This window comes from Maylandia zebra, linkage group LG19 (genome assembly GCF_041146795.1).
Source record: "Maylandia zebra isolate NMK-2024a linkage group LG19, Mzebra_GT3a, whole genome shotgun sequence".
NCBI classification, from domain to species: domain Eukaryota; kingdom Metazoa; phylum Chordata; class Actinopteri; order Cichliformes; family Cichlidae; genus Maylandia; species Maylandia zebra.
Window position 1 is genome coordinate 4,617,245 of NC_135185.1, and position 25,874 is coordinate 4,643,118.

Below are 25,874 nucleotides of genomic sequence, written 5' to 3' on the forward strand. Positions count from 1 at the left end.
CTTGATATAGAATCATCTCAATCAGATTTAGGCTACAACATTTTTTTTTTTTTTTTGTGGGCTTACACAAATCTCCGTAGAGGGAAGGAATAAATTTACATGTACTGATATTAGCAGAGTTAAATCCTGGACTGCATTATCATGGTGAATGATGGACAAGTAACGGTTAATCTTTTTACACAGGAGTGTGGCTGCTCCTTTCTGATCTGTGGGGAGCTCTGGGAGCGTCATTCTATTGCAGTGGTTCCCAAACTTTTTTTGCTGGGCCCCCCTTTGTTTTACAAGAAAAATGTTCGCGCCCCCCCACGTGCGCGCGTGCACGCACACACATGCACACATCCTCCAACCACACACATACATATTTTGCTCCATTGCGGTTTATTTCACACCTCAAACATTTAGTAAAAAATTAAGCAAATACAAGTAATCTGCAATAAATTACAGGTAATAAGAAAATAAACTACTAACTAATTTACGCTACGTCCGCACCTACACGGGTATTTTTGAAAACGCAGCTGTTTCGTCCACACGTAAACGGCGTTTCGAATCACTGAAAACTGAGATTTTTTTCAAAACTCCTTTTTTGCGTTTACGTGTGGACGAGGAATACAGAGTTCGTCACGCAACGTCAAAGGTATGTGCCTTTTTTCACGTCACGCTGTGCGCCACGTTATTGTTTACAGGAGATGAATTGTGGAATGGCAGATAGAGACAAAATACCGTTAATCTGACTATCTGCAGTTTTTACACGCTTACATATACACTCGCAGTTAATGATTTGAACCGGGGGAACAAATCGTGGCAGGATCAGCCTGATATTATTTGTATCCCACTGTAACTTTACTGTATAAAGTATAGTATAGTATGTATATCTCCAAAATGTCAGGAGTAGTTAGTCATTACAACAAGTGTTTGAACTAAAAATCAAGAATGTGGGATCCTGTTTGTCCGTGATTTAAACAGCCCAGCGCTGCTCCCGACGAAGGGAAAAGCAATTCTGCAGGGAGACCTACCTTGGCACTTGTGCAGGTGAAACCAAAGGGAAGATATGCTTCACCATATTTTCTAGTCTTTGGCTTAGAATGAAGTTGGTTTGGAAACATATTCAGCTATGCTCCATCTCCTGCTTTGCGTTTCTGTGGGCGCCCGTGCTAGCAGTGTCCAAGCGTTTTGTTTTTTTCCCCCCTTTTCATCTGGCGCCCCCCCTGCCATGGCTCTGCGCCCCCCACACTTTGGGAAGGTCTGTTCTATTGGATTCCATCCACAATCCGGAGCGTATCATACGGACGCGGAAGGTTACATTTTGCGTTACTATGAGACGCCTTGGGACGTGACAAATCGTTGGTATGTTACACGTTGTGAATGAGGACGCTCTCCAACATGGCTGGCTTGGTTTTGGAGCACTTTTTGAGAGTGAAGTTATTAGTTAATGCTACCAAACCTAGTTAGCAAGCAAAATCTATAAAGGCATAAAGGCACAAAGAAAGTCTCCCTGACTATTGTTGAATAGCGTTACCAATGGATCTATTATGCTAACATTTCAAAGTTCTTAGCTACTAGTGTCTTTCAAACCAATAATCTGCTAAATGTGTTTTTCACTATTAAAACAGGCCTTATAGTACTATAGGGTCCCTAAAAAGGTTACAAAGTTTGTTACTAATGTGATAATGTTATCTGATGTGATTTGACACATTTTATGTTCCAGAACTTTTTTTTTTTTACGTATGCACAGTCTACTGTAAGTGTATTTTTTTAAAACACCATCCATCCATCCATTCGCTTCCACTTATCCTTTTCAGGGTCGCGGGGGGCGCTGGAGCCTATCCCAGCTGTCATTGGGAGAGAGGCAAGGTACACCCTGGACAGGTCGCCAGTCTGTCACAGGGCTGTTTTTTAAAACACAACTTTGAAAATACACAATTTTTCCACATTAAAAACTGCAGTGAAAGATCCTGAGCTCGCATTCACCCACCCACACACACCTGATATTCCTCATGAGTCTCGTGAGCTCATGCACTGAGCCATAACTAGGTATGTGGATCTTATAAAAAATGCCATAATTTATTTTTTAATAACAGAGAGAGAGGATATTTATACAGAATGTAAAGCAGCACAGATATGAACAAGGTGTGTTTACAAGGAGTAGGGTGGAGTTCGTATTTATGCTGGTACCTGTGTGTTTTCTTAATATCCTTATATGTGTATTTCTCTGAATATTGTCAGAAAAAAGTATGTGCAAAACTTGTGTGTGTGTTTGGATTAGTGCGTATATTGTTTGTTTGTGAGTGGAGTACAGTGAGTGTGTGTGTCTTGATTTTTAGACTGGCTCATGAAGTGTGGCATTTTGGTGTCTGCTGCTCTCTGCATGCATAATGAATAGCCAGGTGTCGAAGGGGGTCACACACACAGGCACGCACAGACGCACGCACAAACACCAGACTGTCAGACAGAAACAGAGACCCTCAAAGCTTTTCATACACACTACCGGACACACATACTGTACCTGCATATGCAACCACAAACACCACCATAAATTCACACATAAACACAACGACCGACATTCACCTACGCACTTAAATAGTGAGCGGTCAATCGTTTTTACACACACGCACACACACAAAATGGGCTGGGTGTCAGGATGCTCCAAAGGTCACGGTTGTTTGTGTGGAGTCCTGTAGCAGATGTGGAGACTCTTACTGACAGGAAGTCAAAACCTCCCACACTAAACTGTAGAAGAGCAACTGATGGGTCAATTACTGCAAAGGTCAATGGGGGAGGAGGGGAGGGTGTACAGGGGCATGAAGTGCAAGGGTGGAGGAGGATAAGGAAGGAGTGGAAGAAAGGTGATTACAGGAAGTGGATGAGAGGATGGAGGAAATGGAGAATGGGGAGAAGGAAATAGAAAAAGTCAAACGGAGGTTAAGAAAGTGAAGCGTTAGGAGTGGGAAAGGAGAATCAACTGAGGAGGAGAAAGCGAAAGAGGATTTAATATAGTGCATGAACCAAAATAAAGGAAAAGACGAAGAGGAAAAGGTAAGGAAACAGGAAGGTGGTGTGAGGGGAAAAGGGGAAAGGATAGGAAGTAGAGGGGAAGAAAGGGAAGGACACAACATGAGGTGAGAATGAACAAAACAAGAAAGACAACAAACACGACAAATGGAAAAGAAGTTAGAAGAAAAACTGAATTTAACTGAAAAGAGGAGAAATATAAGTTGGGGAAAGGAAATGGAAATGAGAGGAGAAAGGATAAAAAAGGAATGCACAATGCAAGCACACATATCAAAATCATGTGATCAGAAATCATATCTAATTTTCCTTCTTCCTTTTGAAAAGAAATATTAAAAAGGAAGAAACAGAGATGTGTACAGGATGGGGAGGGGGAAGAGAAAAGAAAAAGTGCTAAAGTGAAAGAAATTAGAGGAAAAAGAGAGAGGAAGACAGAGAAAAACTAAAACCAAGGAGGGAAAAACAACAAATGAGGATATTGTCAGATGGAAAAACAGAAAGAGTATGGAGTCATAAGTAGGAATACTACACACACACACGCACAGACTCACACATACACAGAACGATCTTCATTACCTGAACCAATGCAGAGCAGCTACACAGAGGCCAAAATCAATAATTCTCTGCTGTTCCAAACACTGCGAAACACACAAATACACAGACGCGCACGCACGCACACACATAGGCTGCAACACACAAAACAATTACAAAGTAAAAAGTCACATAGGCATGGATGCACATACACACTCGCACACAGTCTTCTAGAGAAGGATATTCATTCATTAGTGTCAGTCAATAGGAGAGAGAGTAAAGACAACCTAAACACGCACATACAACCTTGCAGAGAGAGAAGCATATCATGTACTGTATATGTTGTGTGCACAAGAGGGACAGTCTGATTGAATTGCTGTGTGTGCGTATGGACATAAAAACCTCACTTTGCACTTCTATTTAAGCAAAGTCTGTTTTGTGTTTTTGACCTTCACACTGAGGATTTGTTGATTTTTTATTTCTAGGACATCCACATTGTCAGGTTTGATTTTATCTGTGTAATAATGAGACTGTGAGCAGTTTTCTCAGTTGGTTGGATAATTGTGTCCCTTATAACGGCCAGTGTGGCCAGTCAGAATTAATATAAATGAACAAAAACAGTCTAGAAATCTATTTTGGACAGGGTTTCCTGAAAGTATCACACAGAGGCAATCACAAAGTTAAGGTTCTGAAAATAAATGAATAAATAACAAGAAGTCAAACGGAGGATTAAGGGTTGTTCATATAATATTTGTACCTCCACACACGTGTTAAATGTGATTTAGTATGATGCTGTCTTTTGCAGGGCTGTGTTACAGGAAGTATACAACACACAGCCCTGAGAGCTCCAAAACAACCCAGCACACACTCACACACATGCACACATTATCTGGTGTATACGTTTTGGTTCTGTTCATTAAAATGCATGCGCCTCTTCAAAGCGCTGCCGACAATGATGCCATCTGCTGTTGTGCGGAGAGGGCATGTGTGAGCACACACATTAGACGTGCTCATGTGTAGAAACACCCATACATACACCTTACCTTTATTCACTCACACTCAACTACAGTCTCGCTCTGCGTGTACTCTTGTTCTCAGGTAAATATGGTTGTACTGTAGTTCTTACAGCACACACAAACAGTGAAACGCACTGTCGCCCCTAGAAATTTCAGACAATTTGCTTTCATCTTTGGGTCATTCCTACAAGCCCAAATGTCCCCTTTAAAAGCAAACGCTCCTCTTCTCCTTTAAGTGCGTCGCACAAAGGGGCCATTTCAAAGGCAAATTCCACTTAGATTCACAAGTGCTGTGTACACTCTGGTACTCCAGGCAGAAATTCATCAAAGCTTAATGTTCCCTTCACAGAAAAATCACTTAGCGCTGAAGCTAGCCGTGTGTGAGTGAGTGTGTGTGTGTGTGTGTGACAGAGAGAGAGACCGTGGTGCGTTTCTGCAGCTTTTGCAAGTTGTTTGATAGCAGTTTAAAGAGCCACACAGTCGCTGCAATGCTGCTAGCTGTAAGCCTGATACGCCTATGTTTGCGTGTTCACTTTCATTTGAATAAAAATGTTCGTTTGAAGACACAAAGATGAGCTTTTGTGGAAACTAAATTGGGCAGTAAAGCTGTTGCTATGGCTCCGCTTGCACTGGCAGCTTTTTGGGTGAAAAGAGGTAATCTGGGTCAAAAATCAATCAATCAATCAAAAAAACTGTTATTATGCAAAAACTTCAAAATTATGTTTTAACTTTAAATGACATACAATGTCCAAGGGTAATAAAAAATGTAGTGAGGATCATAAAGACAAGAAAAAAACTTAAAAAGGCTTTGTGCTGAAATTAGCACAGGGGAAAAAAGAAGAAACTGGTGAAACAATATTGAAAGCTTTATATATTTTTTCTCCATATGAGAACAAACTTAATGCGAATTTTCATTACCAAAAAAGTAATTTGTGAATAACTTCACTGGGATTGTCAGAGAAATTTAAAAGATGCCTTTATCAAAGGTATCTCTGATAAAGCTAGGTGTTTGTAACTTTATCTATTCAGAAAGAATCTTTCTCACTTTTAATTTAAAAGTTTTAACAAAACTGCAATATTTTTTGATGGAATCCATAAAAAGTTGAAACTCATCTATGAGTGCTTAATTCAGGGGTTTCCAACTCCAGGTCTCAAGGGCCAGTGTCCAGCAGGTTTTTGATCCAACACAGCTAACACAGACTTAAACGGCTAAATGAGTTCTCCAGAGGCCTGATAATGAACTAATCATTTGATTCAGATGTGTTGACCCAGGGTGATATCTAAAAACTGCAGGACAGCGGCCCTTGAGGCCTGGAGTTGGACACTCCCGGTTTAAATCATTTAAAGCTGGAATTATTGACTGTAAACTAAAAAAAATGGATGTAATAACCATGAAGTCACCCACCAGTTTACAAAGTTATATTTTTGATGTTTTGAAGTGAGCATTTTTTAAATACAAGCTAGGCCCTCCCAAAGGTATACTGTGCTTTATCCTCCCTTTTGACTTTAATGAAGAACCTAAATGTACAAAATAATCATCGTTTTGCATCCAGTATAACTTTAAACCATCAACTGAGGCAATAAACACATCAGGAAAGCGTTTAGTGAAAGTACGGGTCAAGAGAGCTGACTATACAACTGGACTTTCCCTGCTGACCATTAGATATAATACACAGGGGTAAGAAAAGCACTTTTGCCGCAGTCAGTGAAAAATCACAAGTGCCAAAATCATAACAAATGAAGTAAAAAGAAAAAAGAAGTTTATATCAAACAGTTCTTTAACACACAAAGTTAAACTTAGCGTCTTTCACATCCAGCAGTCAGGTCTACTCTCATCTCATCCGCAATATTTACATTTTACACAGGCGCTGCTTCAGTCAGCTAAGTAGGCAGTGTTTCGGTTTTGCCGACACAGTGGGTCAAATGTCTAGAATGAAACAAGGATTTATTCTGTCCAGAGTTGGGCTGTACCATTCTACCACTCTATGGTGGTTTTTAGGACAGTATAACACAGTTATATTTATAGTTATAGTTTATTTATTTATATAGCACATTTAATTACAACAGGGTCCCAGCATTCCCTAATGAAGTGGCAAACCACCTCTAGATTATGTCAAGCCAGTGCAATCTGGACTTGCATTCTCCTGAGGATTAATTTTATTTCCAATAAACAATGTCACCACTTTGTATTTAGCTTGCGCATCATTTGCGGCTAACTGAACTCAAGTTACATCTGTTCTCACACAGGTTCTGATTTTCTTGCCAGACAACTGTTTCGGTACAACACGGTGAATCAAGCCAGTTTCAAACCCTTTTCTGTTCACTAAATCAGCTATAATCACATATTAAACGTCCATTTCGACAGAAAATCTGAAGTTGTGAGTTGCTAAAGCTACACTAGTCATTTGCAGTCAACAGTTCTTAAGAACGCAACCAATTTTTCTTCATCTGTGAAAAACAAAGTTGGAAGAAAGAAAAAAAGCATAATCAAACCTATTCCAGTATGCATGAATGGTGAAAAAACGGAACCACAGGCTTATTCATAGTGAGAGAGAAAAAATCCTTATCCAGTTTAGTAGACTTTAGCATAGGTTTAACTTTTCAGACACAGGAACCACATCCCTTTTTGTTAATATGTAACCTATGGCTGCAATGCAGCATACGTGTGCTAAGGTTGACCTTTTACAAAATGCAGTCTAATCTGTTGTTTAGGTATGGAGAGAGAGGAATCAATTAGTAATGTTTTCCATTAGTAGGAACCAGCTGCCCAGAGGGTAAATACTTTTTTACTCGTGAGGCTGACTATGGATGTAGTGGTAACCTGTAATTTCATTGCCTTGCATATATTTGTATGTCTGAGCTTAATTATGATTTGATGTGACCAAGTGTTCAACTGAAAAGTTCTTCTCAGGCTTTGATGCATCAGAAACAAATAATCAGTGTGTCAGTTAGCAGCAGCTCAGTGGTCTGAGATGTTGGCTAAGTCTCTGCAGGTGTGGCTTATAAGATACCATGATTCAAATAATCAACAAGCAAAAGAAAAAAATATATATATACTTGTGCTAGGACACGAACCAACTACACTACAAAGAACATTTTTAATTTGAGTTTTTATATTTCAGATGTTTTATTCCTTAAACAAGCTTTTCTTGGTTCTTAATGATTTTTTTTTTTTAAATACACAGAACCACACGTTTCCAATGTGTATTCTACCTTTGACCGAGGTGTTGGGCGGAGGTCCCTCAATTCGCAGGTTCCACGGTGGGTCTCCCTGGTTGGCGAAATCCCTCATCTTCAGATAGCTGATGGTGAGCCGGATGATGGAGGCCTTGTCCAGCTGGCTGGTGATGGCACCTGGCAGTGGCAGCATCTTGGCCAGTTCATAAAACTCAAAGTTCTCTTTTCCCCGACGCGACCTTGCCGCGTCCCGTGACTTCTCCTTCCTCAGAGCCTGCAGCCTGTAAGGAGTAAAAAAAAAAAAAAGTTAAAAGAAATCTGATCACATAAAAGGGTTGTGCAGAACGTGATTTTCAGTCATCATCGGTGATGGGAATAACGGCATTACAAGTAACGGCGTTACTTTTTTCAGTAACGAGTAATCTAACTAATTACTATTCCTATCGTTACAACGCCGTTACAGTTACTAACAAGAAAATGCGGTCTGTTACTATTTTTCAACAAACAGACAGTTGGAGCTGTGTTCAGCTTACCGCATTTTATATCAGCTGCACGGAAGTAGCTGTAAGTAATCTGAACGCTACAGCTTTAAGCAGCGGCGCGCGCTCCCGCAGACGGCAATCACGATCACTGTCTAGCACAACACCTGGAGCTAAGGGAGCAAAACAATCACATGAGTGCTGCTGTTTGACTGAGGAAGAATAAAGTAGTCGAGGTAAGCCAATCACATGACCACTTAAAGACAAAGCAACAAGGTGATATTTACCAGTTTTTAAATTGTGTTGATAGGCCACGTAAAACCAGAGTCATGATAAACAATATATACGCGGCATTTTTTCCTCAATAGTTTCGTCACGTTTACTGTCTAAGGACAGCGCAGCGAGCACTCTCTGCTTATGAGCAAAAAACCCCAAACAAACAAAAAAAAAACAGGGGAAGTGTTAGGAGTGACGTTTGTGACGTTTAGCGTGTTTGGAGTGTGTAGCTAATGTGTTGTCTTGTGTAGTTAGTGTGTAGTGTTGTCGATAGTTTTGTGTTGTGTGTCAGAACAATGAGGCGGCTGCTGTCTCCAGGTAGAAACAGGAGTGATACACCTGCTGCTGTCAGACCTGCAGGTATCAGGCTGTGATGTTCTCCTTTATAGTGGACAGAAATTATTTTTTTGGAGTGGCACAAATAATTTGTGTGGCATCTTATTGAATAAAGAACAGCTGATTGTTCTGTAAATAGTTTGAAATGGTTATTAAAAAAATCAAGGTAAAAGGTAAATTGATGCAAATAACTTTGTTGTTTGCAAAACTTGTGCACAGGATTTTAAAATTGACCATTTATATTTGCATTTAAAGTTATGAAATATGATTCATTAAACATGTTTAGTGGTTGTTACAGTGAAAAATATAACTTTTTCTACTCTGATTTTATGTTTTTTGTCGGATTTTAGATCAATTGTGTTAATGCAGTATGTCAAAATGAAAACATAACTGTAAATTCAGACACGTGAGGTTGTGCTGAAAAGGATGATACCAAACAAGGCAAAGTAAATAGTTTTTAAAGGTGAAATGTAGAGGAAACATCAAAAGTAGTTAAAAATGGCCAATTACACGCTGGACCCCAGAGGGTTAAACTTTTTTTTAAAGTAACGCAATAGTTACTGCTCAAGTAAATAATTACTTTTAGAATATTGTAACTCAGTTACTAACTCAGTTACTTTTTTGATAACTATAATTAATTATAGTTGCCCAACACTGGTAATCATGTGTTACTGGAATAAAAAGCTTAATAAACATTCATAAGAGAAAAATGATAAATTATGCCCATAGATACAGTATGGTAACAAATATGGTGTGGTTTTAAAATGGTCTTCAAATAATGCTTTTACAGATACAGGAGCACTCGAAGACACACACAACACGTGTCCGCCACGGCCAGTTTCACCAACACTGCTTTAAACCTTTTTTTTTTTTTTATCTTGAAGAAAAGGATGAGACATTTTAATTTCAAGTCACTTATATTATATTTCTATTGCACAAAATCACAACAACAGTCACCTCAAGACACTTTATACTGTAAGGTAAACACTATATAATCATAGAGACAACCCCAACAATCTGACAACCCTGCATGAGCAAGCACTTGGTGACAGTGAGAAGGAAAAACTCCCTTTTAACAGGAAGAAACCTCCAGGAGAACCAGGTTCAGGGGTAGGAAGTAGGACTGGGCGATATATCGAGTTTTTTAAAATATCAATATATTTTTATACGAGATATAAGATGTGACAATATCGTTTATATCGATATAATATATATTACGTTATAATTATACTTGTGGAGCCGCAAGTTTGCCTCTCTTTCGTCCACTTTTGTCTCTATGCAACGTTACTCGGCTTCGCCTCTCTCCTTCACTGAACACAACTCCCCCTCCCCCATCGCTTCACCTGCAGGCAACGACACGATGGATACGGCAACGGACGGCGTCAACGTGTTAGCGAGCTAAGCGCGCTAATGACATACAGCCCCTGTGAGCTGCATGGCCTAAAATCCTTTCATTTTCTCAAAAATCGACAGTGCGCCTTATGTATGAATTCTGGTTGTGCTTACTGACCGCGAACTGATTTTATGTGGTACACAGCGCTTAGCAATCTGTCAAAAAATGTTTTAGTACGACTTTGCAGCTGCACCGCTTGATGGATTGTCGGAGCATTACGGCTACCGTGGTCTGGAGCCTCGCGGAGTGATACGTACTGTGCTTCAACGTAATATTACCGTATTGTGTGTATATGGACCACAAATGGCACCTGTAAGAGACGTGGTTACAAAGAGGATTTCAAACTCCAGGCTGTCGGTCACGCAGTAGAACTTTTGGGAACAGAGCAGCTGTGAAATCTGTCTTTGTTATTATCCTCAGCGTCTGTTAGTTTACATTTTGAGTGAACAGTTGTGAGCTTTTTGTTATGCACAAAAACAACATTGTTGTCTTTTATTTATTCATGTACATCTACGCTGTATGTTAATAAAAGTGCCTGTGTGACATCTGGGACACAGCTTTGACTAAGAACTCTCTTTTTGTTCTTACCTTTTGGCTTTAAAAAAATATCGAGATATATATCGTATATCGCCATCCAGCTAAAAAAACATTGAGATATGAATTTGGGATCATATCGCCCAGCCATCTACCTAGGGGTGAGGGAAGGGAGACAGGACACAAAAAACCTCTTTACACCTCTTCACCAATACAAGAGTAATGTTGCACAGAAGCTTACAAATTCATGACCATCACAAAAGAATATTATCAATTACTATCATTATTCTTGCTTGTTACACCCCTTAGGTTGCTTCCTTTGCTACATGACTGTGTGAAATCATGCAGCAGTGAGCTCAGAGTAACCAAAAAGAAATTACAGCACACTCTGTGCTCTCTGATTAAAGCCATGAGTGAAAGAAAAAAATGCAAAATTGGTGTCCTGTGTTAAAATTCCCTTTTTTGTAGACCCCAGTCTCCTCCCTACATTATTATAATTACTACAGCCACCAGAGGGGTTATCTTTTAGAAGTCACTTCACAATAAAACAACTGTTCATAATAACCAGTTTAAAGTCACTTCTTGGGGGCTGTCTGTCAGTTATATATTACCCATTTTAAAGTCTCTTAGCTCTTACCTCTTAACTTTATGACTTGTTGATTTCTTATTTTCTTTTGATTCCTATTTCCATATCAGGTAAGCTACTTGTGATGTATGCGACGCACACACACACACACACACACCGTTTATGCTCTTGATCACGTTTTTATTTATAATAACAATGCGCCGTGACAGCTCGTCCCAGTCCAGCCCGCCTCCCCCTCGACTCTGCCGTCACTATATAGACACACAGAAGGAAAACACTCATGGCACAATCGCCACGACCTGTGGCTCACCTGCCTCCCGGTACCACCCCCCTGAGCTCACCGCTCCACCCCTCCCCTAGGCTACGCCAGGGACCACCCCTCCGCCACACTACTGTAGCGCAATGCCCTTACTCCAAAGTTAGACTTTTACAGAAGATTGTCTCTGGCCCCTCTCTCCAGTTCAAACAGATTCTGTGCCAAAGACAGCTGTTCTAATATGGTGACTGTCTGGTATAGCGACTGACACAGTAGCTTACTTTTTTGTAGCACCACAGCAGACATTTTGTCGATCTTAATGGTTGTAGGTCTAGTTTGTAGGTTCAGTGGTGTTTGCCTTTTGATATGGTAAATGGAAATAAACTAAGATTCCACACTAATTAGCATTTGCACATTCTTCTGGGGAGGGAAATCTAAACACTTTCACATTAAACTGTCACGTCTTCTTCAGTGAACGAAAGAAGGAAACTACACCAACAAAGATCACCCTCTTTGCTAATCCCATTTCCTCCCTCTTTCTCTACTTTTCTTCATATTAAAACTACACTTTAAAGCACCTTGCAATCTGTCTCTCTGTTTATTCCATAACTTTCTTTTCATTACTTTTCCTCTATCACTTTCCACCCTATTACTTTATATCAAAGAATGACTCTGTTTATTCTCTCCCTTTCCCCCTCTCTCTCACCCTTCAACAACAACAGTGACGACCATACTTTCCTGCAGCCTCTCATCATCATCGGACGCCGTTATGAATTAACTCGGCAATAAATCAGCTGCTAAAAACCTCTGTGGGCTTCCTGCCGGCAACACACACATACGCACACGCACAAAGACAGGAAGACAGGTGATTAATTTTTGCTGGAGCTAAAAAAAAAAAAAGTGTGAGAGAAAAAGTGTCTGTGTGTGTGTGTGTGGGGGGGGGGGGGGGGGGGGTAAAGAGAAGAAGAGGGATGAGATGGAGGGATAGCGGACAAACACTTTAGAGGAGGAGGAGTTGTTTAGGGCTAGAGATGAAAAATGGATGTCATCTGGCAGAGAGTATAATTTTCATACTGTTTGTCATTTATTTATCAGGGGGGACAAATAGTAAATGGAAAGAAGAGGTTGACAAAATACAGTACTTTTTCAACGTATGTAATCACTCCCTTTCTAAAAAGTTGCATTTTATTGATTTTTTGACTTTTAGTATTATTTTTTAACATTGTAACACATTCTATTTATAGCATTTGAGGTACAGCACAGCACTTTACAGCTTAAATTAAATCATGAATGCTGTCAATTCAAACAGGTGCAAGCTGATGGCCTCATAAAAGAGCTTATCTCAATGCCAGTCCCATCAGCTGATGCCTCAGGTGATAGATTTCTACACTTCAAACAGGCAAATGTCACACAGAGAGCAGTATTTAACTTGCCTTGGCCTGCCCACAGCTGCAAGCTGCTTTGCAACACACCTTCACCCAAACTCATTCTTTCATGGTTATGTATGACTTCATCAATTCCATTTTTATCTTTAATGCTTATTCGGTTTCATGCATGCTCTCCTGACCATCATCTTGACTATACAGAACCATAAAAGTAAGAAAGGAGAGGCTGAGAAAAAACATTACCATGCATATACAGTACTATAGCCTTTGATATAAGTCAGCTTTTGATGTATCACAGTTGCTGAAAACCAGTGCTACAGGCACGTTGTCACCATTTGTAACTCCAGCTATTAGTCAGCAGAGAAAAAGAGAAAAAAGGAAAATCCACTAAATGTTTTTGTGAGAAAAAACCCCACTACATTTACTATATTTACGCACACAAATCTGTCCACTGTGTGTATGAAGTCAGCACTGACGGCTGCTGGGAAAGCGAGGTGCAGCCAGGCAGACGGAATTTATTTGTTCCGCAAACTTTGAAAGCATTATGTTGACGGACGACAAATATGTCTTCATGTCTGTCTGCTGTTTGCAGCTGTGCCTGTGTAGAATATGTGTGTGTGTGTGTGTGTGAGTGTGTGAGTGTGTGTGTCAGTGGACAAGGAGGTGTGTTTGACCTTGACTCAAACAGACATATTTATCATGTACCGGCTGAGTAGGTAAATGCAACACTTGTTGTGATCGGGGCACGTGTGTGTGTGTGTGTGTGCATGGAGATGCTTGGGTCTTATAAACATGAAATGAAACTGTGTCGTAAAGTTCAGCCGGGTGACTTGATGGTGTTTTAAAGAGCTTGTCACGGCAGGCGAGGTGTGCGTGTGTATGTGTGTGTGTCATGTCGTAAAGTTCAGCGAGGTGGGTCGATGGCTTTTTAAAGAACTTGTCAGCTGAAAGGAGGAGATACGTGTGTTTGTGTGTGTGTGTGTGTGTGAGAGTGAGAGAGAGAGCAAGAGGGCGTGTGTGCCTGACTATTTTAAGAGCATGTAAGCAGAGAGCACGCTGGGAAGGTCACTGAGTGGCTGAGGTTTAACTTTCAGGTCAACTGGAGGTCAAACTGGCTATCAGTCATGTCACAGGACAAACTGTTGCCAAGCAGATTTACTGTCTGATTTAATTGCAGGTGACAGTATTATAAGCAGAGATGTGTTGGTAGGATGCTTCGTCTCCCAATTCCATTTCAACCATCAGAAACTACTTATGTAAGTCCTGAAACAATACAAAGGGTAATTTCAACTTCAAAAGAACTAGACGTCCACATCAGAAGGTAGGTGTGTTGTGGTGGCAAAAGACTTTTGACCTATATGGCCAGAGTCTTGTCTGTGATGCTTTTAAAATGTAGCTTTCACTGTTTGGCCAGGTTTAGGCATAGAGGCTGATGTTTAAAATTATTTGAAACCTCACTAATACGTTTCCATAACTTTAGTTTAGACAGGACATGAAGTGAAACTGAGCCAAGATACTGGCAGCTCGACTGATCTCCAGCTAGCCCAAATTAGCGCATGTTCCAGTAGATACCCTTCTCCATATTAAATTGACCAATTTCATGTGGATAAGACTGTTTAAGCTGCTTCCCTCTACAATCGCTGTTGCAGCTGCAAGCAACTTTCCAACCCACCCCTATGCAAATAATAGTCAGAAATATTTCCGATATTTCCAAGAGAGACCTGGTTATTAAAGGTGGTTACAGGGTACTTCTGAGCAGTTTCCTACCAGATCTGCATGGTTTTTCAAACCAGCATGGGACTATTTTCAAAACAGTATGAGACACTCAGACAAAATATAACATGCAAAAACCGAATAAAATATACGTAACACACCAAATGTTTCTTATTGTATTGTGTCACTATATTCCTCAGAGACCAAAGTTTATTTTATGCCTGCAATCATTTGATTGAACAGAAATCCATTTTTTGTTCCATTTATATTTCACAATATAAACCCTGCTTAATTTTTCTGCTCTTGTCTGATATCTGAGTATCTGTTTACATGATCAGCTCATCCATCTGCAGAGGCCAAACTGAGAGGAAGAATATTGCAGCATGCACTTCACAAAAATAACATCCACACAGGAATGTCTCTGATGAGATAAAGAGAAACACAGCGAGCAATATGAAAATAAAGAGATGAAGGCAGGAGATAAATGATTCAGGAGCGCCGTGAGGTAGACAACAGGGAAATCTGGGGAGGTTTGAGGTCCTGACCACTGATAGCCATCACAGACAACCGATAGAAATCTTTTTTATATATAAATAAACACACACACGTACGATGGGTGTTAAGTTTAACACTATGCAAATGTAAGTTTGGTTCAAATGGACATTGTATAACAATTTTAAATTAATCTGTTTGTTGTTGTTTTTTTCAAATTGATTTAAAAACAATAAGAATGCCAGTAATTACAAAAATGGTAAATATCAGCCCTAGTACCGTATTTTCCACACTATAAGACGCACTTAAAATCCTTTAATTTTCTCAAAAATTGACAGTGCACCTTATAATCCGGTGCGCCTTATGTATGAATTTTGGTTGTGCTTACTGACCTTGAACTGATTTTATGTGCTACACGGTGCTCAAAAATCTGTCAGAAAATGTTTCACTATAACTTTGGTAAGCTATGAAGGCACACTGCTTGATGGATTGTCAGAGCATTGCGGCCACCGTAGTCAGGAGCCTCGCAGAGTAATCTGGGTCCAAAACTCCGTTCACTTCAGGTCCCAAAGTCAAAACGAACACTCCGACATCACTGAGAGTCAAAAACTGTCTAAATTTTTTCATCTTTAATAAAATGATTAGCGTTGTTGTTTTACCAGGTGTAACAATTGAGTTTAACATCCAGGCATCCATGAAAACAGAATTTATTCAATTTAACGGAGTTAGAAGTTAGCAGGAAGTTAGTTTGCTAGTTTCCACCTAAACATGATCTGACTGAGAGATTTCTGAAAAAATTAAAACGTACAGCTCTGCTGTCACTTCTAACATAAATGAAGACAGGAAACTAAACAGCAGTGATTTTTGTAGGGTTACTGAAGTTGGACTAGCTGGTATATAATGATGTACTACGTGATCGCTAGGGACACAGCTATGTTAGCATAACATAAACACAGTGAAGCTGGAGGGCGAATGCTAACTTTTTTTCCACTCGATAAAAGTTAACGGGATGGTTTCCAAAGGTTAGGGACAAATGCAATTGCATGGCTGGATTCTGTAAACGGATCAAACTAAAGTCAGGAGAACAACTGAGATAATCCATCCACAATACGAGGTTAGTCATTAATATACTGCAACAACATGGGAATAGATCAGCTGCGAGAGAATTCAACATTAATGAATCAATGGTACTGAAGTGGAGGAAGCAAGAAGAATGAGTTGAGTAAAGTTTGACTTATCTGACTGTTTAGTTTCGCTTAATGCGCCTCATACCCCGGTGCGCTCATGAATGGAAACAGACCCGTTCATCTACAGTGCGCTATGGTAATCAGCCGGGCATTGGACAATCCCCATATATCTGATTCTTACTACTTCCTAATACTGGTTCAGTTTGTGGAGGTTGCCAATGTCATTGTGTTTTATTATTTGACTTTAAAGTACACTCAGAACATGTTCCTAAATAAAGTTGTATTTAACAAAACAAATGCAAACATACTGCATGGTACATACTGCATACTGCAATTGCAGAATTTAGAGGATTGGTAGGAGATCAGTGGGGTTTAAGGTGTGATGAGGCCATGCTGGTCTTCTGGAAATTTATTAGACTTAGTCTAAGGCAGGGGTGGGAAACTCCAGGTCACCCTGGGTCAACACACCTAAATCAAGTGATTAGTTCATTACCAGGCCTCTGGAGAACTTGAAGACATGTTGAGGATGTAATTTAGCCATTTAAATCAGCTGTGTTGGATCAAGGACACATCTAAAACCTGCAGGACACCGGCTATTGTGGCCTGGAGTTGCCCACCCCTGGTCTAAGGCCTTAGTCTGGGGCGTAGAGACTAAGGCCAGCAAGATTCTCCCTTGGCAATCTTGCTAGTTGGTGAGTGGTTGCTGCAAAAAAACCCCAATTTATCAGAAACTAATAATATCTTTCTAAAGTAAAGGTATTCCTATCTAACACGTTTCAAATGACGCAACTTTTATGACGAACGGGAATGTTCGCCATTTTCTGATTTTCAGTATATTGTGAGTATTTGGAGACAAGTTGGAGTCTTCCACTCAAACTGCTAGTGACCAAAGCAATGGAAGGAGATTTCCAGTGCAGCACCATATTTGTTTATTTGGGGTTTTTTTTACAACCAGTTTCACTCTTGTGACTGCCAGAAAGATCCAGCAGCCATTTGCCAACCAGTCACTGAACACACATTTTCACCAAGCAACTGCTTGCATGAAAGCAGGTTGTGAGCAACCACTCTCAGCCGGTTGGAGAATAATATCTTCAACCCAGCTGCAGTGCCCATTCTGCGTCAGGTTACAAAAATCAAGAGGTGCGCTACCGTCTGAAGTGAGTCAAAACAGTGTTCTGCTGTGCAACAGGGCCGTAAAACGAACTAAGATCAAAAACTATTTTAGAATGTAATGAAAAAAATATAACTTTGTATGGATTACAAAGTAATATGCTTAGTATCAGGTAGCAAGTGACTCGAAACTTTAATTACATATAGTAATTGCTAAATGTATGTGTAGTGAAGAATTCACTCAAAACATCTGATTTAGTAAGTTATAGTGTGTTGGAAATAGCTGCTGTTTTTTAGGGTTTAAATGATCAAATTCTGACATATTATTTAAAAGGGCCAAAAATAGAGAAAGAATATGAATGAGGGACCAAAAAGGAAGGAGAGAAAGAGAGGGAGTAATAAAGCTAAAGAAAAGAAAGAGCTCTGTCTCCTTCTCATCCTTATCTATTTAATCTTACTGTCCCTCTGTCCTCTGACAGTCTCTCTCTGTTCCTCTTGTTCCTCTCTCTTCTCCCTCATCTTTCAATTCAGCCATTCAGGTGACCCACAGCCGAGGTTCCACCCCGTCAACTCAGGCGAGGATGAGAACACACACACGCGCGCGCGCGCGCGCACGTGCATGCATGCACGCAAGCACAAAAGGCCCTTCAGGAGGAGGGTAATTGCTTCCATTGCGATGGGAAAGGAAGGCAGAGAACAAGTGTCACTTTGGATTAAGCCCCGCCTGCTGACACAGCCATGGTGGTGAAACCCCTGCTCGCTATGTGTGCATGTGCGTGTGATCACTGATCAGGGGACTGAGTGCCAAATCCAATCTACCTACTGAGAGAGAGAGAGAGAGAGAGGAGGGAGGGGGAAAAGAGGTTGAAAGAAAGGCAGAAAAGGAAACTGAATATAAAGAGATATATGAAATACATTAAAGGGAGTAAACAGAAGAAAAAGAGTAGAAGGAGGAGTAGGAGTAGCGATAAGATGATGTCAAAAGGGGATAAAAGACCCAAACCCAAACTCTTATTAATAGAGGGGGAGAAGAAGGGCAAAAATGAATTAAAGAGGAGAAATAATGAAATAAGCAATAGGGCAACAATTTAGGTAGAATAATTTTCTGATAAATATTTAGTATCAAGTACAGGGAGGAAAAGATTCAGTGACCATACTGATTACGAAGATACAATAACCATGTCGTCTGCAGAATTAAAACTAAAAAATTAAGGGATTAAAACTTGCTGTGACTTTGTGTGTGTCTGTGGCTGGGTGAGTGAGATGATGGTGTGGAGGAAGGGGGCCTAAAAATGATTTTTCTGCGTATGTTTGCACATATGTATACCCAACAACCAACCATTACGTGTTTAGTTAGTCCTGTTGTGAGCAAACAACAGAATGCAGCTCACTGTGTTTGTGTTGGTGTGTAGAGGCACTATGAAAACATGAACAACAAGAAAGAAGGAGAGAGAGAAAAATGCATGGAACAAGGTGAACTTAGGAAAACACTCTCATGTGCAATCATTGTGTATTATTTCAATTCTATTCTATTTTATTTATACAGCACCAAATCACAACAACTGTTGCCTCAAGGCGCTTTAAAGTGTAACATAAAGACTTTTCAGTAATGCAGAGAAAACAGAGAAAATCCCAACAATTATGTGAGCCCTTATGAGCAAGCTCTTTGGCGACAGTGGGAAGGAAAAACTCCCTTTTAACAGGAAGAAACCTCCAGCAGAACCAGGGTCAGGGAGGGGCGGCCATCTGCTGCAACTGGTTGGCGGTGAGGTGAGGAAAATGCGGTGGCATTATGGATGGGTTGCAGGCTTATCCACAAAGGTTGTGCCCCCTCAGTTGAATTCTAGTGGCATCTTTTTAGCGCTAAAAGTTCAATTGAGTCAATGAAAAGGATTAAAAAACACATTACTAATACGTTTATGCAGTAACAAAGAGGCTCTGTGTCTCTCATTTGTTTGGGCTATGTGCAATCATGTGTGAATGGACAAAGTCTAGGTAACAGTATTAATGCACTCTCACCTATTCTCCTGTTTTTTCAATGTTATTATTATTTTTTTGAATAAGTGCCTTCTCTCGCTGGTATGCCAGATACATATACCAACACAGCTTGGCTTTTCTGCCATTGCCACAAAGTCAGTGTAGTGATAGCAGATTATACTATTACATGGAATGAAACATTTAAAGATTAACCTCCCACTTCCTTCTTTTTAGTATAAACCCTGCATTATCTTTTTGAATAAACTTTATTCATCTATTAATGCACAAACAGAGTGGAGGATTTGTTTTTATGTCCATGGTTTGCTCTCCAAATGGTCACCAGTTAAATGCCCCGTATAGTGAGCAGACAATCCACACTGCTGGAAGTTAATGCAGTAATATAAAAGCTCACTAAAAATCCAATAGTTTTTCCTGGTTTTAAAGGCTACTGCCCTACTAGCATACTATATCATACAGACAACTGCCAGTTCGCAGATCACACCATGCTCATGAATTTGATTTGAGTAGTGTAAGTATATAGCCATATTTTTTTACTCAATACTAAAACAGGACAGATACATTTAGCATCGCACACCTCCCTTTAAAACACTCGACAGTGACATAATAGCAGCAATGCATAAAGAGTTTTCCAGAAATACAAGATTATCAAGTCAATCTTAGCTCTTAAAGTATCTTATCATATATACTTTCTGCATACCGCTCGATTTTATTGTTTGAGGTATATTAAAAAAATAGGTAGCAATGATGCCTCTATGAAGATACCCTGGCTTTACCTCCTACAGCTAAATACACACACACAGCATCATTTAATCATTCTCCACTAAGATTCTGTCAATGGAGGGATCAACATGAATTCCAACAGAGAAGTGGTGCTACATCTTACTATCCTAGAAAGAAAGTGTAACAGTGGGAAGAGTAAGCATAAGAAGAAGAGAGATATGGCAAGAATCGAAATAGCAAAGCAGCAGGAGCAGCATGAAAAAGATAACTATTAAAAACATTTAAAAGAAATTATGGTTTAATTTCTGGAGAGGCTTGATTTCATAAAACAAAAACTTAAGAAACACTATGACTCGTTTAATCATACTTCATTTTAATCTTCAGAAAACTAGTATTGTGTCAAATTTTGAATGCAGACACAAATGTTGTCTATGGTATACATTTACTGTTCAGATAAGCTTGCATTTGTTAACCAGAAAACAATAAACAAATACAAAAAATATGCATTTCTCTGCAATACACTATTCTTTATGATGATACTGGTAGTTAGTTTGGCTTCATTTAATTTTTCTCTCTAGAATATGTTCTATGGATTGATTCACGCGATAGGTGTCTGTGATGGAAGGAAGAGAGACTCAATGATCTTCTCAGCTGTTCTCACTATTAGTTTTAGGGTATTGCAATCTGATACAGTGCAGCTACCATACCAGACAGTGATGCAGCTGCTCAGGACGGTGGTGAGAATGGATGGTGGGAGAGGGGCTTTTCTTAGCATCTGCAGGAAGTAGAGACGCTGTTGGGCCTTTTTTAGTTATGGAGCTGGTGTTGAGGGACCAGGAGAGGTTCTCCGCCAGGTGAACACCAAGGAATTTGATGCTCTTGACGACCTCCACAGAGGATCCATCGATGTTAAGTGGAAAGTGATCTCTGTGCTCGACTGAAGTCAACAATCATCTCTTTTGTTTTGTCCACATTTAGAGACAGGTTGTTGACTCTACACCAGTCTGTTAGCAGTTGCACCTCCACTCTGTATGCTGACTCATCATTCTTGCTGATGAGACCCACCACAGTCATTTCATTGGCGAGCTTGACTGAGCAGGACTCGACTGTGCAGCATGACTTGCTGCACAGTCATGAGTCAGCAGACTAAAGAGCAGTGGGCTGAGCACACAGCCCTGAGGAGCTCTCGAAGCACTTCATCATGATGGGTGTGAGTGCAACGGGACATTAGTCACTGAGGCAGGAGACTGAGAACTTCTTTGGCACAGTAACAATGGTGGTGGCCCTAAGGCATGTTGGAACAACAGCAGTGCTCAAGGAGAGGTTGAAGATGTCAGTGACATCTGTCTGGTGGTCTGCACATTCTCTGAGCACTCTCCCAGGGATCTTTTCTTCACCAACATGTCATTCTGAACATTAAACCGTGCATAGAAGTTGTTCAGCTGTTCAGCTCATCTGGTAGGGAGGCATCACTATCTCAGGCAGATGTTATCTTCCTGTAGCAGGTGATGGCCTGGATGCCCTGCCACATCTACCGCGTGTCGCCGCTGTAGATTCTTCTGCCTTGCACGTGCTTCACTGCTCTGATGGGTTGAGACAGTTTGTCCCTCGCTCGAACATCCCACGGAGGACTGTTCAAGCGATCATTCAGAAATGGAAGGAGTATGGCACAACTGTAAACCTACCAAGACAAGGCCGTCCACCTAAACTCACAGGCCGAACAAGGAGAGCGCTGATCAGAAATGCAGCCAAGAGGCCTATGGTGACTCTGGATGAGCTGCAGAGATCTACAGCTCAGGTGGGGGAATCTGTCCATAGGACAACTATTAGTCGTGCACTGCACAAAGTTGGCCTTTATGGAAGAGTGGCAAGAAGAAAGCCATTGTTAACAGAAAACCATAAGAAGTCCCGTTTGCAGTTTGCTACAAGCCATGTGGGGGACCCAGCAAACATGTGGAAGAAGGTGCTCTGGTCAGATGAGATCAACATGGAACTTTTTGGCCAAAATGCAAAATGCTATGTGTGGCGGAAAACTAACACTGCACATCACTCTGAACACACCATCCCCACTGTCAAATATGAGGGTGGAAGCATCATGCTCTGGGGGTGCTTCTTTTCAGCAGGGACAGGGAAGCTGGTCAGAGTTGATGGGAAGACAGATGGAGCCAAATACAGGGCAATCTTGGAAGAAAACCTCTTGGAGTCTTCAAGAGACTTGAGACTGGGGCGGAGGTTCACTTTCCTTGTGCTTCCTTGTGCAACGCTTTTGGCAACCTGTCCATCGGCCATCAGCATCAGACAACGCCGAAGACTAGAGGGCTTGTTTCCATAGCAACCACAGGATGCACAGCACTTCCAGCAGTTCCTGCTGAGTTTTGTATGATGCTTGTAATTTAGGAGAGTTTGCCGTTGGTAAACACAGCCACCGCTTGTTCTGGTGTCCATGTGGCTCAGAAGTCCCAATGAAACATGTTTATATCATACTGTTAAGTATGACATGTTAAGTCTATTTGGAAACATGTCTGTCCTTTACATAGAGATTCATCCTGTCACCTCCCAATGAGCAAGATATTTTAAAGTTTTCACACTTTTCTATTTTAGCAACAGTTTGATACATGTTTAAATATTTCCACAGACTGTAAAGACAAACCATTGTATGTTTATTCTATATATTTTTTTGTAAATGGTCTGGTTCTTATGTAGCGGTTTTCTACTCTATCTGAGCACTCAAAGCACTTTACACAACTCGCTCATTTGACCAATCACTTTTTAGTGCTATCTAGCTAACATTCATACACACATCCACACTCGGATGGATGCATCGGAGCTCAACCCAGGGTTAGTATCTTTCCCAAGGATATTTGGCATGCAGACTGGAGCGGACTAGGATCGAACCACCAGCCTTCCGGTTAATAGATGACTTGCTCTACCACCTAAGCAGGTCATTTGCAGCATTCTGTTTGAGTTTGCAGATACATTTCTTACTTTTACAAACAAGCTTTAGTAATGTGCATGCCATCATATATTGTCCGCGATGAACACCTTTTATGACAGCCTTATCGTAATGCTTTTTATCTCCTTTTGTCTTTAAAATGGAAAATTGCATTTGCATTTGATAATCCCTAAAAATGCAGATTTGAAAAAAAGGGACTTAATATGTATTTTGTCAAATAAAACAGCAACCATATTCACACTGAATTATTGAGTTTATATACATAATATATTACATTTCGTAATATATTATGTATAGATTTTTAAAACCCGTTAATTTCCACTGTCATTTAGCCAATGATATCATTTATTCAATGAATGTTTATAATGTCCATTTTAGCTTCCAGACATTTAGTCATTTAATTTGACAACAGCAGTTATCTCCTTTTGAAGTAAACTTTAATGCGTCCATTCATTAATGCACAGCACAGCACAATTAAGCAAAGCTCATATGACTAATATGATAATGAACCTTATGGGGTAATAATGTGAATTTTATGGATATGAGTTGAGCGTATTAATTACTAAAGATGAATGGTTACGAGAATTAATCACAAAATCCAACTTACATAAATGCAGGGTAGCAAATTACAACGAGGCATCTTGTAAGAAACAGAGTTTTCAGTGTCAACCATTAATAAAAACAAAACAAATACACCCAAACTAAACACATTAATGAACACGGCCTCTATAATTCATGTTGGAAAATCAATCAGGTGCTGCTTGGGTATCATATTTCAGTTTAATCTGCCAGCTGAAGGAAAATAACAAACGATTTTCTTTAGTGGTGTTCCTGCCATTCATGTAAGGCTTCATCCATAGTACCGTCTATGGAGTTATGACTCAGATTAGTTACATCTAAATATAGTGGTATTTATCGAGTAGATATCACTTTATACCCACTCCATAGGCTAGTAGGCTGGAGTATACTACAGCATCACAAAATATTTCCAATACTCAAGTTCACAAAGCCAGTATGAGCAGAAAATTAAGGGTGTAGAGGTCTGTGTTGTTGATGGGCATGTAACATGTCTATCTATATGACATTAAACGTGTATCCTCCCGCAAACCTTCAAATAAAGCATTTAGTTGCTTAGTGTTGTTATAGATGGATGGCAAAGAATGTGAATTGAGATTTTACAGAATTCTCCAATACCACCTTTTTATCTGGGACCTTTGTGCCACTTTCAAAACTGGTCATTTTATTTTATGCCTGCAGTAGATTCTGAATTGATAATGTGGGTTTATTTTCTTATCCTGTACCAAGTAAATATTTTCCTTATAGCATTTATCTTATAAAACTGCAATGCCCTTTCCTAAGATGGAACTTTGAAATAGATAAAAGTTCAATTAACCCTCTCAAGGCAGGCGTTGCCGATTTGCAACAGTTAAAAAACTAACAACCTGATTACCCCACATACATATTTTATGAGTTTTTTTTACTCAGAGGTACCACTGCAGGACTTGGTTGTGCATTAGCAACAAAAAGTTTAATTTGAGCCTGAGAGGGTTAAATTACACATTGGACTGTACAGGACACAAACTCATCTGTAGATATAGTCATATGAAAAACTAAGAAAACCCTTACTGTTTCCACAGAAATCATGAAGGTAAACAACACCTGCTAATTCAATGCACTCGATTAACTGATCATCAGCTAGGTTTTGGCATTTTGCTGGTTTGGAGCATTTGGGTGTGAATTAACAAAATCCCGAAATGTTCCCAGGAGCAGACGTCCCACCAAATTCACCCCGAGGTCAGAGAAATTTCACAAAGAGCTACATCTCAGACTGCACAAGCCACAGTTATTGGATTAAATGTTAAAGTTCATGAGAGTACAACTAGAAAAATGCATCTTTCACCATCTTACAATGCTCTGATTGCAGCCATTTCCCCAACTCTCTGTGAATGGCATTCATGTCCATTGATCAATGGTCTCTGATCAGTGGTTGTTGATCAATGGTCATGACAATTTGCATATTAGTGGTCAAGAAACTGACCTCACAGCCCATTGTTCATTCAGTGGGCTAGTTTCAGTCGTTGTGCAAAGGTGCTATTTATAAAGTTGGGGAAACTTGAGACTGAAGAAGCCCCACTGAAAACGTTACGTTCAGATGAACAGAATCAACTTTTTGTGATTTCTTTACGTGGATGATTGAGCATGCATCAAGACAAAGAATGTTGCAATGGCACAGTTAAAACCACAAGCCAACTGAAATAAGTGAACTGTGCATAAAACAATACCCATGAGACTACATTATCTTCTTCATATGGCTGTAAATGCAAAAACAATACTGTTTCCCAAGTACGTTTAAAGACAGAGTCTATATGTGGCATATAGACTATGTTGCTCCTACATACTGGCACATTGTCTCGGACAGACAATGTGCCAGTGTGTAGGAGCAACATGAGAGTTACCAGCAGGTGGTTAGAGTAGATGGTAGCAGTACAAACTACTCAACTCTCACAGCACAGACCAAGTTAGGTTTGCTGCCACACTCATCTCTGTGGAAAGGTTTGGGCAAGGTTTAGGTTTATCGATTTCATCGATTTCAAGGATTTCACTGATCTCACTGATTTTTACTGAATGGAATGCTTGAATAAAAGCAAAAGGAGTATTCAGAAGATCAACAAATGAAGAAAATCTAACTTAAACAATGAGGTTATTGATTGACAGGGAAGAGCAGA

General features: G+C 40.0%; 1 protein-coding gene across 3 annotated transcripts in view; it reads right to left on the bottom strand.

Moving 5' to 3' along the window:
* npas3 (neuronal PAS domain protein 3) overlaps positions 1-25,874 on the bottom strand; it is a 386,014-nt gene that overhangs the window by 227,646 nt on the left and 132,494 nt on the right. For all 3 annotated transcript variants that reach the window (XM_076877408.1, XM_004554666.4, XM_004554665.4), the window contains one exon: positions 7,767-8,011. In XM_076877408.1, coding sequence (XP_076733523.1) covers positions 7,767-8,011 — 245 coding nt within the window. The remainder of the gene's footprint in view (positions 1-7,766; positions 8,012-25,874) is intronic.